Source organism: Ochotona princeps, chromosome 2 (assembly GCF_030435755.1).
Source record: "Ochotona princeps isolate mOchPri1 chromosome 2, mOchPri1.hap1, whole genome shotgun sequence".
Lineage (NCBI taxonomy): Eukaryota > Metazoa > Chordata > Mammalia > Lagomorpha > Ochotonidae > Ochotona > Ochotona princeps.
Genome location: NC_080833.1, coordinates 6650486 through 6667973, shown reverse-complemented (window position 1 = coordinate 6667973; position 17488 = coordinate 6650486). Strand labels below are relative to the sequence as shown.

General features: G+C 53.9%; 2 protein-coding genes across 4 annotated transcripts in view; one reads left to right on the top strand and one right to left on the bottom strand.

Moving 5' to 3' along the window:
* Positions 1 to 1203: 1203 nt before the first annotated feature.
* Positions 1204 to 8236, bottom strand: UBIAD1 (UbiA prenyltransferase domain containing 1). The gene is made up of 2 exons (XM_004596050.2): positions 7505 to 8236; positions 1204 to 1870 (listed from the first exon to the last, which is right to left on the bottom strand). The coding sequence occupies exons 1-2, from the start codon at positions 8019 to 8021 to the stop codon at positions 1383 to 1385; spliced, it is 1005 nt and encodes a 334-aa protein (XP_004596107.2). The 5' UTR covers positions 8022 to 8236; the 3' UTR covers positions 1204 to 1382.
* A 2362-nt stretch (positions 8237 to 10598) lies between these two features.
* MTOR (mechanistic target of rapamycin kinase) overlaps positions 10599 to 17488 on the top strand; it is a 136825-nt gene continuing 129935 nt past the window's right edge. Inside the window, exons 1-4 of one of the 3 annotated variants that reach the window (XM_058675171.1) lie at positions 10599 to 10824; positions 15220 to 15395; positions 16274 to 16382; positions 17054 to 17286. In XM_058675171.1, the coding sequence (XP_058531154.1) occupies positions 15234 to 15395; positions 16274 to 16382; positions 17054 to 17286 (504 nt within the window). In that variant the 5' untranslated portion in view covers positions 10599 to 10824; positions 15220 to 15233. Of the gene's footprint in view, positions 10825 to 15194; positions 15396 to 16273; positions 16383 to 17053; positions 17287 to 17488 lie in introns of all 3 variants that reach the window. The other 2 variants (XM_058675160.1, XM_058675165.1) reach the window with 2 other exon arrangements.

The window sequence follows — 17488 nt, the reverse complement described above, 5'->3', positions numbered from 1 at the left end:
TAGTGTCCTGGCAGCTCCACTTCCCATCCAGCTCCCTGCTCGTGGCCTGGGAAAGCAGGAGAGGATGGTCCAAAGCCTTGGGACCCTGTACCCACGTGGGAGACCTGGATAAAGCTTTTGGCTTCAGTTCAGCCCCAGCCGTTGCAGCCTCCTGGGAAATGAACCAGCAGATGGGAGATCTTTTTCTCTGCCTCTCCTTGTCTGTGTAAATCTAATCTGACTTTCCAATAAAAATAAATACATCTAAAAAAAAAAAACCAGCAGCAGCACGTTAGAAAAGCTCCCCGATGATGGCTCCGCCCCATCCTGGGCTTGACCAGAAGCCACTGGCCTGTGCGAGCAGAGCGGACACTTTGCAGGCAGGGCAGCGACAGGCAGCTCCACGTCCACGGGACACCCATGCTGGGCGTGACCCCTGGAAGGCCCTCAGCTACTTCTGCATGAGGCAATGGCAGCTGAGGAAGACGGGGCTGGTGGGTTGGGGGGGTCAGGACTTCACATCTGTCTTCAGCCCCTTTCCTGGCAGGGCTCGGTGCTCAGGCTGCCTGTGGCCCGGACTCCATTCACTGTGTCCACTGGCTCGGGCATCACTGTGCCCCTGCCTGTCACCTGCTGCCTGGGCAGCCTGGCTCTATGGACAGAAAACCCAAGTGATAACCCGGGCCCAGGGAGCAGAAGGGGAGGGCCGAGCCCTTGGTGGGGTGTTTCACATCTGGGGCTCCTGACAGGTATTGAGAACGCTGCTGGTGCTTGCAGCTAGCCTGCTGTCCAGAAGTGGAGTGACCTCTGGGGCTGCCTCCCAGGTGGGTGTCTTTCCTCCCTGTCCTCACTAGAGTGTCACGCTGCAGGGCGATCAGTCACAGCTCCTCCACCCTGACGGTGGATGCACGAAAGACGAGACAAAGGACAAACGGGGAGCGGGGACGGGGATGACGACACACAGGGGGTGATCACAACTGACTCAAAGAGCCGGGAGCCCCAGAGGCCGTCATGAGGGCTCGTGCCAATCACGACCATGCCCGCGAGACCAGGTGGAGTGACCGAGACCTCAGGACAGCAGTGCCTTCGCAGAGTCTCGGGGTGCGGGGTGCGCTGTCTGGAGCAAAGGGGAACTCCATGGGCTTTACTGTAAAGCGACACGACAGCACCCTCTAGTGGATATGACAAATAAAACAAGGACCGCAGTCTGATTTCAAGGGTGGCTTCAAGACTGCCTAAAAAAATGGAAACACAAAAGCAGACCAAAGCCCAGCGCATTATGTTTAACAACATAATAACAGTTTAAAAACGTTCTCACTGCCAAATCACACTCCTCTTGTGATTACTGGACTTCAGTATTAAGGAAGGTGAATGCGTCGTGGCGGGGGGAGCTGCTGGTCCCTTCAGAGCTTGGGCAGACTGCCCGCTGGTGCCAGGATGATCCCAAAGACATAGAAGAGCCCCAGCAGGAGGTTGAGCTTGGCTGTCCGCTGGGGCAACTTGTTGAAGGCCTGGCTGCGGAACTGCCTCTCGAGGGAAAAGGCCAGCGGAATGGTGAGCAGGGGCAGCGCCAGGCTGATGCTGTAGCGCGTGGCCAGCAGGCTGAAGACCAGGTAAGGCAGGAAGAGCAGCGCCGTGTAGAGCACGTAGGAGAGGGTGGGGCCGATGAGGATGGCCAGCGTGACGATGCCGGCAGCCCGGTCGGACTCCATGTCCCTGGTGTTGTTGGAATGGAGGATGGCCTCGGTGCTGAGGGCCAAGGGGATGGCATAGACCAGCGGGAAGATGGCCAAGGACCCCACCTGGACAGCGTAGGCGAACACCACGGCCAGCGGGCCAAAGGTGATGAGGATGACGAGGTCTCCCAGAGCCACGTACTTGAATCCAATTCCTATGGCCAGAAAACCCAGAGAGCGGGCATGAGATCAGGGGCCAGGGACGGAGGGGTTGCGATCAGCCAAGATGTTGGGCACAGCGAGTCGGACAGGGAGGGTGGGTGTTCCTGTGGCTCCCTCCGCCCCAGAGCAAAATCTGGTGTTGTCTTCCATGCACAGCTGGAGAGCACCCAGGGAAGTGCTGGGTTTACCTGTTCAGGTTCAAGTGCAAGTCTGCCCTCGTCCATACCCCAGGACAGGTCTGCAGCAAGACCACTCACTGCACTCCCGCTGCCCAGAGCTCAGTGGAGGGGCTGGGGAAGGGCTGAATAGGTCTCACCACCAGGTTGCCAGGTACCATTCACCCTTCACCACCTCCCAGCAAGACCACACTGGAGCGCCTGCCCAGGGTCTCTGTTCCCTAAGTACATGCAGGCCTAGTCCAGTTTCTAAAACCTGCAGTGAATCAGTGAAACTGCAGGAGCCCCAGTAGTCTGCGTAAAGAAACCTCAGCCCACACAAGTGAAACAAGGAGGAAATGAAAATGGTAGTCCCACCACGCTAGCTCCTGCTCCCGTCTGCTGGTGACTGAAGGCCCGTCTACCCGCTTCTCCCGAACCCGCTTGTCCTCTCCCTCCACAGCACATCTCATCCTCCCCTCTTCCCTCCCCAGTCGGGCCTGGATTATTGCAACACCATTCTAGCAACTTCCAGTCTTTTCACAGCCTCCCCTGCCCTTGTAGTCAGAGTGATACTGGGCCAGCACCATGGTACCATAGGCTAAGCTTCTGCCTGTGGTGTTGGCATCCCATATGGGTGCTGGTTCGAGTCCCAGCTGCTCCACTCCCAATCCAGCTCTCTGCTAATGGCCTGGGAAAGCAGCAGCAGATGAGCCAAGCCTTCTGAACCCTGCATCCATGTGGGGAGTGAATCACCAGAAGGAAGATCTCTCTCTCTCTCTCTCTCTTTCTCTGTATCTGACTTTCAAATATAAGTAAATCTTCGGGGGAAAAAAGTCCCCGCTCTCCAACCTGGCCACCTCGGGCCCCACTTCTCTGTGCCTCATCCTGAGCTCCTTTGCTGTCTCCAGTCACATCTCTCAGTTCCTGGGGGACTTTCAGACACCCCGCTCCACCTGTCTGACTCCCTCTTCAAGCCCATTCAAAGAGCTTTCCTCTGAGGCACACTGCGTCTCACTTCCGATGACAGCTGTCTTTCCTGGGAAGCCCCGTGGGGGTGCAGCCTGCTGCCTGGCCCCCAAGCCTAGGACACAGCGGCACTGAACACACCGCACCAGTAACAAGCCCCTTGGAGCAGGGTCAGGAAACCTCCCACTCTGAGCCTGGAAGAGTAGTCTGAAGGAGTTGAAGATGGTCCCTAAGGGAGTGGGTCCACATGCCTGGGGAACCTCCGGATCTCACCAAGCTACACACACGCTGCAGCCTCAGGATCAGGACACCCTGCTCCCATCCCTGCTGCCTGCTAATGCATCTGGGAGGCAGCAGACGACAGCCCAAGTGCGTGGGAGACCCGGGGGAGTTCTCCGCTTCCAGTCGGGGGGACATTTGGGAAGTGAACTAGTAGGTGAAAGAGCTCTCTATCACTCTGCCTTCCAAGAAGAGTAAAATATACCAGGCGTTCAAGTGTATACCGAAATACGTAAAGACACAAATATAAGTAAAGGAATGGTTCACACTGGATGGCTCCATGGATACAACGTTCTTCATGAGAACATTGTATGTGAAAGAAATCAGGGCAGTGGCTGCCTGGAGACGGGGACAGTAAGAACGAGATCGGTAGGGAAGCACTCGGGAGTGATGCAGGCGCAAGCTCTGGTGCTGGAAGGAAGCCTGGTGAGGGAGCTGCAGCATTGCCCTGCTGGGCTCTAGCTCCTACTGGTGAGCACCAGAGCCAGGGCTGGGGGTGCATCAGGCTAATCAAGGTGGCAGTACCCGCTGGCATACACGTGGGCCGGTTGGGGAGCTGAGCTAAGCTGAAAGACCCAAGTGTGTACAGGAGAGCAAGATGGGATACGGATGCACTGGGCTGGACCATAATACATGCCAGCTGGCACATGTAAAAACTGCAAAACTCTCACGGGGGGAGAGCCTGGTGGGAATTATTGGGGGTCACCTTGACTAGACTGTGGCACCTGCCAGTGTGGGGGAAGACCGGGACTGCGGCAGGCTGGGCTGGGTTGGGCTAGCGGGGCTGGGCGCAGAACTGAGCAGGCAGCAGCATCCACCCATATTTGTATTTGCACTGGCTGGTGCAGGTAACAGACCAAACCTGACCCTAAACTAGGTGACACACATAAGAGTCAAGTCTGAGGTCATCCCAGGCAAGGTTTCTTGGGGGACTCTCAAACTAGATGACTGGACTCAAACCCCAGCCACAAGGAGAACTGCAAGATATGAGGTCTGACCTTGGAGTGCATGTATCGGGACTGGGCTTTCTCAGTTGCTGAAGCCTGTGCGGTGGACAGCACGCCTGGATGCATATGGGGGACATGGCAGCCAGCTCATCCAGGCCAGCAGGGATACTGCACGCCTCATCGGAGGATGGACAGCAGAGCAGTTTGGCCAAGCTGTGCAGCAAGTGTCTGGGTCCATGTGAGCACCCCGAGGCGAATGCGGTCAGCCATCAGACCTTGAGAGGATGTTCCCAACCCTGATGCAAAAAAAGCTGATGTCTCAGAATATCAAACTACTCAAATAACTCCCTCAGAACATTCTTCCCCATGTCAGGCTTCTAAGGCCTCACCAAGTGACTGTCCTCCATCCCTGGGTGCAGATGGAGTGTGACAGCAAGGAGCAGGCCAGCACACCATCAGAATAAAAAGGACAGAATGGAAACATGTGTCACATCCACTTCCTTCCACACCTTGACCTTCCCCACCCCGATGGGAGGCTAACATGAGCATGCAACTTTCTCAACTATGCAAACAATATGAAAAATTAAAAAAAAAAAAAGATTATGTCATTACTCTGCTCAACATTAGTTCACTCAATTTTTTTTTAAAGATTTATTTATATTTTTGGACCCGGCATGGTAGCCTAGTGGCTAAATCCTCGTCTTGCATGTGCTGGGATCCCAAAGGGGTGCTGGTTCATGTCCTGGCTGCTCCGCTTCCCATCCAGTGCTCTGCTGTGGCCTGGGACAGCAGCAGAGGACGGCCCAAAGACCTTGTGCTCACGTGGGAGATTGGAGGGAGCTGGATTCTGCTTCAGCTCAGCTCAGCTCCGGCTGCTGCAGCCGCTTGGGGGCTGAACCAGAGGACAGAGCTAGCTCTCTGATTGATTGATTTATTTGCACTGGAAAGGCAGATTTAGAGAGAGAGAAGGAGAGACACACAGAGAGATCTTTCATCTGCTGGTTCACTCGGCAAATGGCGGCAAGGGTGGGAGCTCGGCCAGTCCGAAGCCAGGAGCCAGGAGCTTCTTCCAGGCATGGAGGCATCTTCTGCTGCTTTCCCAGGTCATTGGCAGGGAGCTGGACTGGAAGCGGAGCAGTGGGACTTAAACCAGTACCCTCACAGATGCTGGCACCACAGGCAGAAGCTTAGCTTGGTAAGTCAAAGCACCAGCCCCCTTGATGATTTTTTCTTTTTTAAAAAGGGAAAGGCAGGGCCCAGCGGTGTGGCCTAGTGGCTGAAGTTCTCACCTTGAACGCCCCGGGATCCCATATGGGTACCGGTTCTAATCCCGGCACCTCCACTTCCCATCCAGCTCCCTGCTTGTGGCCTGGGAAAGCAGTCGAGGACGGCCCAAAGCTTTGGGACCCTGCACCCACGTGGGAGACCTGGAAGAGGTTCCCGGTTCCCTGCATCGGATCGGCTCACTTGGGGAGTGAAACATCGGGTGGAAGATCTTCCTCTCTGTCTCTCCTCCTCTCTGTATATCCGGCTTTCCAATAATAATAAAATCTTAAAAAAAAAAAAAAAAAAAAGGGAAAGGCAGGGCCCAGCGGCGTGGCCTAGTGGCTGAAGTCCTCACCTTGAACCCGCTGGGATCCCATATGGGTGCCGGTTCTAATCCCGGCACCTCCACTTCCCATCCAGCTACCCAGCTCCCTGCTTGTGGCCTGGGAAAGCAGCTGAGGACGGCCCAAAGCTTTGGGATCCTGCGCCCGCGAGGGAGACCCGGAAGAGGCTCCAGGTTCCCAGCTTTGGGATGGCGCAGCACCGGCCGTTGCGCTCACTTGGGGAGTGAATCATCAGACGGAAGATCTTCCTCTCTGTCTCTCCTCCTCTCTGTATATCTGACTTTCAAATAAAAATAAATAACTTTTTTTTTTTAAAAAGGAAAAAAAAAGGGAAAGGCAGATATACAGAGAGAAGGAGATACAGAAAGATCTTCTGTCCACTGATTCACTCCCAAGTGGCTGCAATGGCCGGTGCTGAGCCAATCTGAAGCCAGGATCCCAGATCTTCTTTCAGGTCTCCCACACGGGTGCAGGGTCCCAAGGCTTTGGGCTGTCCTCCACTGCTTTCCCAGGCCACAAGCAGGGAGCTGGATGGGAAGTGGAGCAGCCAGGATTACAACTGGCACCCATATGGGATCAGGACTATCCACTAGGCTACTGAGCTGGGCCCCTTTGATGGCTTCACACCAGGCACTGGGCCAGGCATTGCGCAGAGCTCTTGGAGTTCTGCCAACGACAGAAACCCTGAGTGCAGGGAGCCTGCTGTTGGGGAGACGACTGTACTGTTGGCCGGATGTATGTGAAAGGAAGAGTCAATAGGATTTGCTAACAAACAGGGTGCGAAACAAAGAAGGAAGAGTCCAGGACAGTGGCTGTGACTCTTGGCCTGAAGAACTAGAAGGACAAGGTGGCCTCTGGGCGAAGTGGGAAGGGCCGCAGCGGGGACGTTCTCCTGGAGGGAGGTTCCTGAGAAAGGCCAAACCAGGAGTGCCAGTGTGGTGGAAGAGCACTGTCTTCACTTTATTTCTCCTCACGGCAGTACCTGCCGAGTCCCACAAGGGCAGGGACCTGTGCCTGTTACGTTCACTGCGAGTGGTGCCTGACACACGATCCAGGCTCAGTCTATAACCACTGGCCCACCACTACCTTCAGCAGATTGCTGCAAGAATTTCCCAGTCAGGGCCCTTGTGGTGGCACAGCAGGTAAATCTGTTGCCCAGGACACAGACATCCCATAGGGGTGCAAGTTGATGTCCAGGCCACTTCACTTTCCATCCAGCTCCCTGCTCATGGCCTGGGAAAAGCAGTGAAAGACGGCCCAAGTGAGGGAACCCTGTCCCCCCCACAGGAAACCCGCATGAAACTCCTGGCTTGAGACTGAACCAGGCCTGGCCATTGTCGCCATCTGGGGAGTGAACCAGCGGATGGACGATGGAATGACAGAGATCAGTCTGCAATCAGCGTGGATCTGTGACATTCCTTGCTGGGTGGAAGGCCTCCTGTTCCTGGAGTTTCTCAAATTCCTTCCAGAATATCAGAACAGCCCCCTCGGTGTAGGGTGGAACAGATGCCCCTAAAACTATCCTGTCTCCCCCGAGAGACCCACCCAACCAAGTTCCAGAACATGTCACTGCTGGTCTGCCTCCCTCCAAGGCTGGCTTCCTCGTTCCCACACACCAGCCATCTTCACTCCCACGACGTCCCAAGCCACTGAGACCCAGCTCTTACCTCCCGTGTAGAGAAAGGAGCCCGACAGGCCTCCAAAGTAGATGAGAGCCAGGTGCTCCAGCCTCAGGGGGGACAGGCAGTAGAGGCCAGCGGCACAGACGCAGCCCAGCGTGTAGAGGCAGACGCCGAAGCGGACCACGTCCTGGGGCTCCAAGATGCGGTCCACCAGGGTCCTGTCATCGCTCTTCTTGTGATCGATGCCCTTGGAGAAGTCATAGTAGGTGTTCACCAAGTTGCCGGCCCCGTGCACGGCTAGGACGGCCACCGCACAGCCCACCAGGAGCCTGGGGTCCAGGGAGCCTTGCGAGCGGTAAGCCAGGGCACTGCCCAGGGCCACCGGGGTGAGCGAGGCGCTGAAACTCCAGGGCCTCAGGGCCAGCACGTAGGACGCGCACTTGTGCCTCCAGGAGCGCGGGGCAGCGCTGTCCGCTTCGGCACAGTCCTGGCCCAGTGGGGCCGCGGATGTCTCTCCTGCCTGGATGCTTATCTTCTCCCCGACGATCGGCAGGGCCGCCATGGAAGTCCCACGAGGTGGGGCGGCCGGCCTGACCTTCCTTCGGATCCACACCCCCCTGAACCCCCCCGGAGCAGGGATCTGAGGTCTGCGGGCAGTAACCAACGTGCTTCGCACCCCTCGAGGCCCGCTCGGACCCCTTAGACAACCCTGTGTCCGTCTCGGGCCCCCGTGGTAGCACCCAAGTCGAGCCGCGGCCACCTCCTCCTCCTCCTCCTCCTCCTCCTCCTGCGGGCCGCGGGGGCCGCCATGTTGTGCACTAACCTCCGGAGGTCCGCACGGAAACAGCAGCCGATGGCGTGGGAAGGGCCGGAGGGCGGGACTGGGAGCGGGGGCCGGGGCGGAATCGGCGGCGCACCCTAGCCCGGCTCGGTGACTCCGAAGCTACCGGCAGCCTCGCTGCCAAATCTCACTTCGTGTCGTCAGAACGACTCCGATACCTGTCGCTTTATGACTAACCGGAGACTTTAACTGACCCGAGTTACTTTAATCAGTTTACTCAAGCGAGAGCATTTAGTGAGCGCCTACACCCCCGGAGTTTTGGGGTTTTTTTGGTAGGTGGTGTCTGCATGGTTAAAATGCTTCTGTGTCTCCATAAACCCATCCTAAGTTGAAATGATTAGGCAAAAATGCATTTATGTTGCGGTTCTGTCATTAAACTGACACATGTCAGTCGCTTGTAGGAGTCCACTTTCTATCCACTTTCTTTTTTTTTTTTTTTAAAGATTTATTCATTTTATTACAGCCAGATATACACAGAGGAGGAGAGACAGAGAGGAAGATCTTCCGTCCGATGATTCACTCCCCAAGTGAGCCGCAACGGGCCGATGCGCGCCGATCCGAAGCTGGGAACCAGGAACCTCTTCCAGGTCTCCCACGCGGGCGCAGGGTCCCAATCCATTGGGCCGTCCTCGACTGCTTTCCCAGGCCACAAGCAGGGAGCTGGATGGGAAGTGGAGGTGCCGGGATTAGAACCGGCACCCATATGGGATCCCGGGGCTTTCAAGGCGAGGACTTTTAGCTGCTAGGCCACGCCTCCGGGCCCACTTTCCTACCAATATGCATCCTGGGATGTGGCACGTAGGTTTGTAGATCTCTGCCTTCCACATGGGAGACCAGGGTGAAGCTCTGGCATCTGGCTGTTATTGGTATTTGGGAGTGAACCAGTGGATGGAAGAGACTTCTCTCTGTGCCTTTTGCACATGTAAAAACCAGTAAACTTATTTTTAAATTAAACTTATTTTTGTCTTTAAGATAGATTTTGTTTGAGAGGCCGAGTGGCAGATCTGGTATACTCCCTGGGACCAGGTAGGTGGGTCGTTAGCCAGAAACTCCATCTGGGTCTTCTGGGTGGGCAGCACCCTCTTGCCTTCCCAGGCACATCAGCAGGAAACTGGATCAGATGCCGAGCATTCGGGATTCTGATACGGGATGCTGGTGTCGCAGGCAGCAGCTCTGCTCATAGCACCACAAAATCAGGTACTTTAAACGATGCAGTATCTTCCTCTCTGTCTCTCCTCCTCTGTGTATATCTGATTTTGCAATAAGAAAAAAAGGGGGGGGAGCAGCACAGTGCCTAGCGGCTGAAGTCCTCACCTTGAAAGAGCCAGGATCCCATTTGGGTGCCAGTTCTAATCCTGGCAGCCCCACTTCCCATCCAGCTCCCTGCTTGTGGTCTGGGACAGTAGTGGAGGACAGCCCAAAGCCTTGGGACGCTCCACCTGTGTGGGAGACCTGGAGGAAGCTCCTGGCTCCTGGCTCTGGATCGGCTCAGCACTGGCTGCTGTGGCCACTTGGGCAGTGAACCAGCAAAAAAGAGGCTCTTTGTATCTCCTTCTCTGTAAATTTGCCTTTCCAATAAAAATAAATCTTTAAAAAATAAAGAGAAAGAAATGTAAAAGAGTGATGATCTCACTAGAGTCATGACCACACATGAACAAAACAGTCAGCCACAGAACGTATGAACACATCTTACTACGGCCGTTTCACTTTCAGAAATGCCTGTTTTTATTACACACACCCTGGTGATTATATTTGGGTTGCGTCTTTCACCCAGGAAAACACACATGATATGTATAAATATCTAAAGGGTTATGCTACAATAACACTGTTAGACAAATCACAAACTTTTCTTTTCCTAGCAACGATCCGCTTACATGATCATTACTAATGACTACCTAAGAGTTCCGGAATGAAAACGCCCGATTTATTTCACCAGATTCCTATCTTGAGAGAATTTCTCACGTGTATTAAAACAAACGACCCGAGTTTAAACAAAAAACTGCGCTATCACATTCCACTTCTGCTACTAGTATTTTCCAAAGTTTTTACTACGATGTTCACAAAAGAGAAGTCGCGAACACCCGCTCCGGCTGAGGCGATCACGTCGCTCCCACTCAGCGGGGTCACCGAGCACGGCCACAGGCACGATGCACAGGGGAATCCTAGCAGCGATGCACCGGATGTGTGTGTGGAAGTGACTGACATCAACTCACGAACCATTGGTTCTTCCGAGCCGACCTAAGACTCCTTTCGCCTGCCACTGGCCGCCTGGTTTGTCTATTTGAACAGTCCCCGCCCTCCGGAGAAGCCGGTCCCGAAGCTTCACTTCTCCTTCATTTCTATTGGTCCATATGCCAGTCTATTTTCGTTTTAGGCCTATCGATTGGTCTTCAGGGCTGTGAGCCCGCCCATCCTCCCGCCCGGCTTAGAGGACAGCGGGGAAGGCGGGCGGTGGGACTTGGGGGCCTGAGGCAGCGGTACTGGTGCTGGCGGTGGCAGGTGAGGCCTTGGCCGAAGCCGCGCGGTGAGTCTTGGGCCGGGCACCGATCCTTGGAAGGCGGCAGTATGTCCAGACGCACGGCCAGGCCAGTTCGGGGTGGTGGTGGGGGTGCCCCGGAAAGCTGCCTGGCCAGGACGTGGGACCCACGATTGGGACGCCACCCGAGCCCTTGACTCCCCGCTGCACCCCACGAGGCTATGTCTACCTCCCAGGGACACCTCGACCTCCACCATGGGGACGCCCAGGTCCGTGGGCCGCCGTGGGTCCCGGGCTGGAAGGCCGGCCCATCCGCTCTGGTCCTGTGGTGGCACCTTTACCCGTCCCAGGACCGCTTCCGAATTGGGGTGCCCTGTTACGGGTCAGTGTCAGTCCCGGGAGCCGATCCCGTCTCTGGGATTCCTGCTGTCTGGCCGTCCAACTCTGCCTGAAGCCTTGCTGGCACCTCGGGGATGTTTGGCTTGCAGGTGGGGCTCCTGCTTAGACCCTGTCCAAGTGCACGCCTTTTCCAGCGAGGGGCAGTGCGCTGGCAGCCTCCTCCCCTGCTCCTTACACGCACACACCGAGCGCAGTGATTTCTTCTTCTTATGCTGGATTTTGATTTCCCTCTTTCCCCTCCTGGTTAATAACCCTTGCCCTGGAGTCTTTGAGGACTTTTCAGAACCAGTTATTGCCACCTTTTTTCTTCCTCATGTCACAAATTTGTTCAAGAAGAATTGTGGGAGATTGTTTTTCTAGACTGATCTGGACACACTTGGGTGTGTGTTACTTCTGATGCAGTGGGGGCCTGAGCCCTGTTCTGGTCACTTTGTCACCCGCCTGCTTGTGTTTTCCTGTGGGCTGTCAGGGAGAAGGGGCAGTGCTATGGAGGGGCTAGTGGCCAGGGCTAACAGTGCCTGAGCTGCTGCTGGAAGTGCAGCCGTGCTTGATATTTGCGGGGGGACCTGTCTCAGGACACTCCCAGTGCATAAGGATGCTCCAGTCACTTGTGGAAAATGATAGTGTTTGCGTTGGTCCCTGCACACTCTTCCCTTGGGCCTTTAGTCACGTCTAGAAGAGTCCCCATAACAAGAGCAGAGTCTGGATGTATTCGTGCACACTTGACTCCTGGCTGCAGATGGTTGGCTGCACAGTGTGGGACCACGTCTGTGTTCTGTAGTGTAGACCCAAGTCTGTGTTCTGTAGTGTGGACCCACGTCTGTGTTCTGTAGTGTAGACCCAAGTCTGTGTTCTGTAGTGTGGACCACGTCTGTGTTCTGTAGTGTGGACCCACGTCTGTGTTCTGTAGTGTGGACCCACGTCTGTGTTCTGTAGTGTGGACCCACGTCTGTGTTCTGTAGTGTGGACCACGTCTGTGTTCTGTAGTGTAGACCCACGTCTGTGTTCTGTAGTGTGGACCCACGTCTGTGTTCTGTAGTGTGGACCCACGTCTGTGTTCTGTAGTGTGGACCCACGTCTGTGTTCTGTAGTGTGGACCCACGTCTGTGTTCTGTAGTGTGGACCACGTCTGTGTTCTGTAGTGTGGACCCACGTCTGTGTTCTGTAGTGTGGACCCACGTCTGTGTTCTGTAGTGTGGACCCACGTCTGTGTTCTGTAGTGTGGACCACGTCTGTGTTCTGTAGTGTGGACCCACGTCTGTGTTCTGTAGTGTGGACCTGCACCGTCCACTGCAGGAACCCACCAGGGGAGGCTGAACTGTGGCAGCTGCACACAGATGCCTCTGTGAACGTTTGCCAGAACATTAGATACTACACACACACACACACACAAAAACCCTAGAAGATTTTGTATCTATTATATGTTCCAATAATCTTGTGGAAAGATATTGAATTACATAGAATACTTTAATTTCACCTCTCTCTCTGTCTCTTTTTTTTTAATAAACTTGGGGCCAGCACTGTGGTGTAGGTAGTTAAGCTGCCGCCTGCAGTGCTGGCATCCCCTATGTAAACAGGTTCAAGTCCAGCCCCTTGGGGATGCAGCTGTTAAAGCAACAGCAGCAGCAGCAAAGGATGGCCCAAGTGCTTGGGGCCTTGCAGCTTGGGGGAGACCTGGAAGGAGCCCTGGGCTCCTGGCTTTGCCCTGTTACAGCGCTGACTGTTGTAGTCAACTGGGGACAGCCAGCGGAAGGAAGATCTCTCCCTTTGTCTCTGCTCTCTAACTCTGCTTTCAAATAAATAGGTAGATCTTTAAAAATAAATAAGCTTATCTTTAAATCCAGGCACTTGTTTTTTAGATTTATTTATTGATCGATTTTATTGAGAAAGGTTTACAGAGAGAAATAAATATACAAAGATCTTCCATCTGTTGTTCACTCCCCAAGTGGCTGCAACGGCCAGAGCTGAGCTGATCCGAAGCCAGGAGCCAGGAGCTTCTTCCGGGTCTCCTGTGCAGGTGCAGGGTTCCAAGGCCTTGGGCTGTCCTCTTCTGGTTTCCCAGGCCACAGCAAGGAGCTGGATGGGAAGTGGAGCTGCCAAGTCATGAACTGGAGACCACATGGGATCCTAGCACATGCAAGATGAGGATTTAGCATTAGGCCTTAGTGCTGGGCCCAGTTTTTTTGTTTTTAGCACTCATTTATTTGAAAGTCAGAGTTCAGAGGGAGATGGAGAAGGAGCTCTTGCCTGCATTGGTTCACTACCTGGATAATTGTGGCAGCTTGTGATTGGCCTTGGTGGAACCAGGAGCAGAGAACCCGTCATGCGCTGCTTTCCCGGTTGCTTTAGCAGGGAGCTAGATGGAAAGTGGAACAGCTGGGACTCAAACTTATTCCAGTATGGGGTGCTGGCATAGCAAGCAGCAGGTTAACCCACTGTGCCACAGTGCTGGCCCTCTTCTGTTTGTTTCTTTTTCTAATATGACTCCTAGCAAATTAAAAAAAATATATATTGGCTATTGCTGCTTTAAAATTGCAGTCTCTTTCATTAGATTGAACCTCATGACTAAAGGGACAGTCTTAGTTATTTGTACTTTTTTCCCTGCCTCTCAGCCAGGTTCTGTGCTGTCTGCACAGCAGCCATGGGAATACTAGCGACCGAGGCGTTGCTACCTGCCTAGCATTGTTGTTTGTCCTGGTTTTAAAGATTTACCGATTCAGAAGGTGGAGTGGCGGTGCTCACCTGGTAGCGAGGTACCGCGATCTCGCAGGGCAGCTCAGCCCTTACACTGCACGTACCCTGACAGCTGCGGTTTTCCCAAATGTGGGAAATTTGACTGCGTGGCTAGTGGTAGTAGGGGACTGCATTTACACTTCCCCCGAAAAAGGTTTAAAAAAAAAAAAAAACAAAGGGCAGAGTGACAGAGGGAGAGAAAGGGAGATCTTCCCTCTATTGATTCACTTCCTAAATGCCCACGACAACAGGGAGTGGGCGGGCCAAAGCCTGGAGCCAGGAGCCAGGAGCTCCGTCTGGGTCTTCCCTGTGGTTGCCGGGGACACAGGTTACTTGTTCTGATCTGCTGCCTTCCAGCAGCTTGAGCAGGAAGCTGGATTAGAAGCAAAGGAACTGGGACTAAGTTCCCGGCCCTCTGACGTGGGATGCACACGCCGCGAGCCACAGCTTATCCTGCTGTGCCACAGCTTCCTCCCCTAGTTGTGTTTTTAAACTGTTGTAAACAGACATTAACTCAGTTAATCTTCACATCACCCTCACGTGCATTAAGTATTATTTTGTTTGTATTGTTGAGAAAACAGAAGATTTAAATGTTTTCTTCAAGGTAAGTAAGTCTGGAACAGGATTGAAACCCAGGTAGTCTGGTTCCATAGCCCATACTTTGGCCTTTCACGCTAGACATCAGCTATTTTGATTAAGTCTAGGTTTTAGAAAACATATATTTGTTTATTTATTTGAAAGAGTTAAAGAGAGACAGAAAGATTCCCCATCCACTGGTTTACTCACCAAGTGGTCACAGTAGCCAAAACCGGACCAGCTTCTTGCAGGTCTCCCACGTGGGTACAAGGGGCCCAAGGACTTGAGTCAACTTTCACTGCTCTCTCAGACACGTTAGCAGGGAGCTGGATCAGAAGTGGAGCAGCCAGGACTCTAACCAACACCCAAATGGTATGCCAGCATTGCAAATGGAGGCTTAACCTATTGCAGATTCAGCTCCATGCTAACAGCTGTGCAACAGCTGCAGCCAGGAGCTTCTTTTAGGTCTCCCTCGTGGGTGGCAAGGGCTCAGCACAGGCCACTAACATGGACCTGCATCGAAAGTGGCGTTCATGGGATGCTGGCATTGCAGGTGGAGGCTTTCCCTGGCACTCCACAATGCCCACTCTGAATGTAGGCTTTATGCGTGTGCCTCAGTGTGGTCTGCCACCCTGTATAAAGCCTACTAGCTGCCTGGAGCTGGCAGAAGAATGAGTGCTGTAAATTACTGCCGTGGTTTGTTATTTAAGATATTAAAAGGACTTCTCTCCGAAGAACCTCAGGGCAAGATGCTTGGGACCGGGCCTACCGCTGCCACCTCAGCTGCCACCACCTCGAGCAACGTGAGTGTCCTGCAGCAGTTCGCCAGCGGCCTCAAGAGCCGCAATGAGGAGACCAGGGCCAAGGCCGCCAAGGAGCTCCAGCACTACGTCACCATGGAGCTCCGCGAGGTCAGCCTGCAGGGATCCGTGGCATGCTTGGGCCAGCACCGGGTTGTTTTTTTATTTTGAAAAATTCTATTTATCTGGTCTTCATTTTGAAAGATGGAGAGAGGGAGATCTTTTAGCCTCTGACTCATTCTCCATAAGGCTACAGTAGCCAGGGCTGGGCCAGGCCAAAACCAGGAGACAGGAAATCTGTCCAGCTCTCCCATCAGGGTCACAGGGACCCTAGGACCTGAGCCTGCTGCCTCCCAGGGTGGACATGAGCAAGAAACCAGATCCAAAACAGAGAAGCTGGAGCTTGAACCAGTCACTCACATGTGTAGTGTGGATGTCCCATGCAGTGACCCAGGCTGCCACGCCACACATCTGCCCCAGCACTGCTGGTGTCAATCCCTTTGACAGCTCAGTGAAGCTTTGGAGAATGTGGGTTCTGTTCTGGAGAATCCCCCAGCGCCCCTGTCCTAGGACGGGCAGGTCTCTGCTGTGGTAGCTCATTCCCTTGGCCCTTGTCATGTGTATGCTCACATTTAGGGCTCACATAGGTTCAGCTGTTTGTTTTTTCATTTTTTACCCCACCCCGTACAGGCCCCTCCCATTATTTCTGTGATCAAAGTGGTTTGGAGAGTTGGTAGAGACCTGCAGCTTGTGCATCCTGAGCCCTGCTGGAGTGGATACTCCGGAAGTAGTTGTTCAGTAGGGATGGAGTGTGAGTTCAGTTGCTCTCTGGTTGCAAACTATGGACATGGACTGCACTTTGTCTTCTGTGGTTTGAGCCATAGCCGCTGCCTCTCTGGCCCTAACCTTCAGGCCCCAGCTGTCCCACCCAACCCCCGCCCTCTTCAAGAAAACCTTAGAAATTGTTCTGGGTACGTCTTCCTTTGCAGATGAGTCAAGAAGAGTCTACTCGATTCTATGACCAGCTGAACCATCACATTTTTGAATTGGTTTCCAGCTCCGATGCCAATGAGAGGAAAGGGGGCATCTTGGCCATAGGTAAGGACTGAGTCTCTGGGAAGAGTAACAAGCAGAACTCAAGGACTGGTCCCCTCCGTGTCTGCTGCGCTCATGCCCACCACATATTACAGGCTTAGTTCCTGTTTGTTTAGTGAATTTGCAGGACCATGGGATTCTGCGGTGTCCTTACATCAATTCTAGGACCAGTCCTAGGATGTAGGCAGAGCAGATATGTTTACATGTGGCAGCTGAATCTTGGAACCATTAGCAACTTCTGTGGGGCCAGTTTGTCAAAAGTGGAACTGGAAGCCAACTTTCTACTGTTCCACATTGCCTTAGCAGGCTCTGGTTTCTCTGCAGGGCTGGGCTTGACATAGTGGGGCTCATGAAGGATGAAGTGAGGCTGTGGTGCTGTTCGTACATGACAGATCATTTTCAGCTCCCCAGGACTGGTCGGCAATCCTGGAAACAATTATGGAGTACTGGGTTTGTGGGTTTTTTCCCTTATTTCTTGAGGTGACACATTTTATATATATACTAAAATGACATCATTTTACTGATCAAGTCATTGTGTCATGAAGATGAAGACTCATGGCATAGCGGTCTGCCCAGGGTGGAGTGAAGGTGTCCCTCACCAGCTCCGGTCACAGCTCCTGAGTGTCCTGGCCAGCATGCTCCTCCTTGTCACCTTTCCCTGTCTTCTCTTACAGCTAGCCTCATCGGGGTGGAAGGTGGGAATGCCACCCGAATCGGCAGGTTTGCCAATTATCTTCGGAACCTCCTCCCCTCCAATGACCCAGTTGTCATGGAGATGACGTCCAAGGCCATTGGCCGCCTTGCCATGGCTGGAGACACTTTCACTGCTGAGTATGTGGAGTTTGAGGTGAAGCGAGCCCTGGAGTGGCTGGGTCCTGACCGCAACGAGGGCCGGAGACACGCAGCTGTAAGTGCCTGCCAGGAACAAGGCCTAGGGGCCGTGACACCGTGCTGGGGTCCCTTGCTTCCTTCTAAGGTTCACCCCCCAAAAAGGATGCTCTGGGCTGGGCTTCTGGGCTTGGGGGGGTGGGCAGCGGCTGTCCATAGGAGGGAGGTTCTGGGTCTGAGTTTGGGGATCAGTGGCTTTCTGCTCAGCTCCCTCTTTAGGG

Coding starts and splice junctions, on each gene's coding strand:
- UBIAD1 (XM_004596050.2), bottom strand. CDS start 8,021: ATGGCGGCCCTGCCGATCGTCGGGGAGAAGATAAGCATCCAGGCAGGA. Junction 1,871..7,504: donor CTCCTTTCTCTACACGGGAG/GTAAGAGCTGGG, acceptor TTCTGGCCATAG/GAATTGGATTCAAGTACGTG.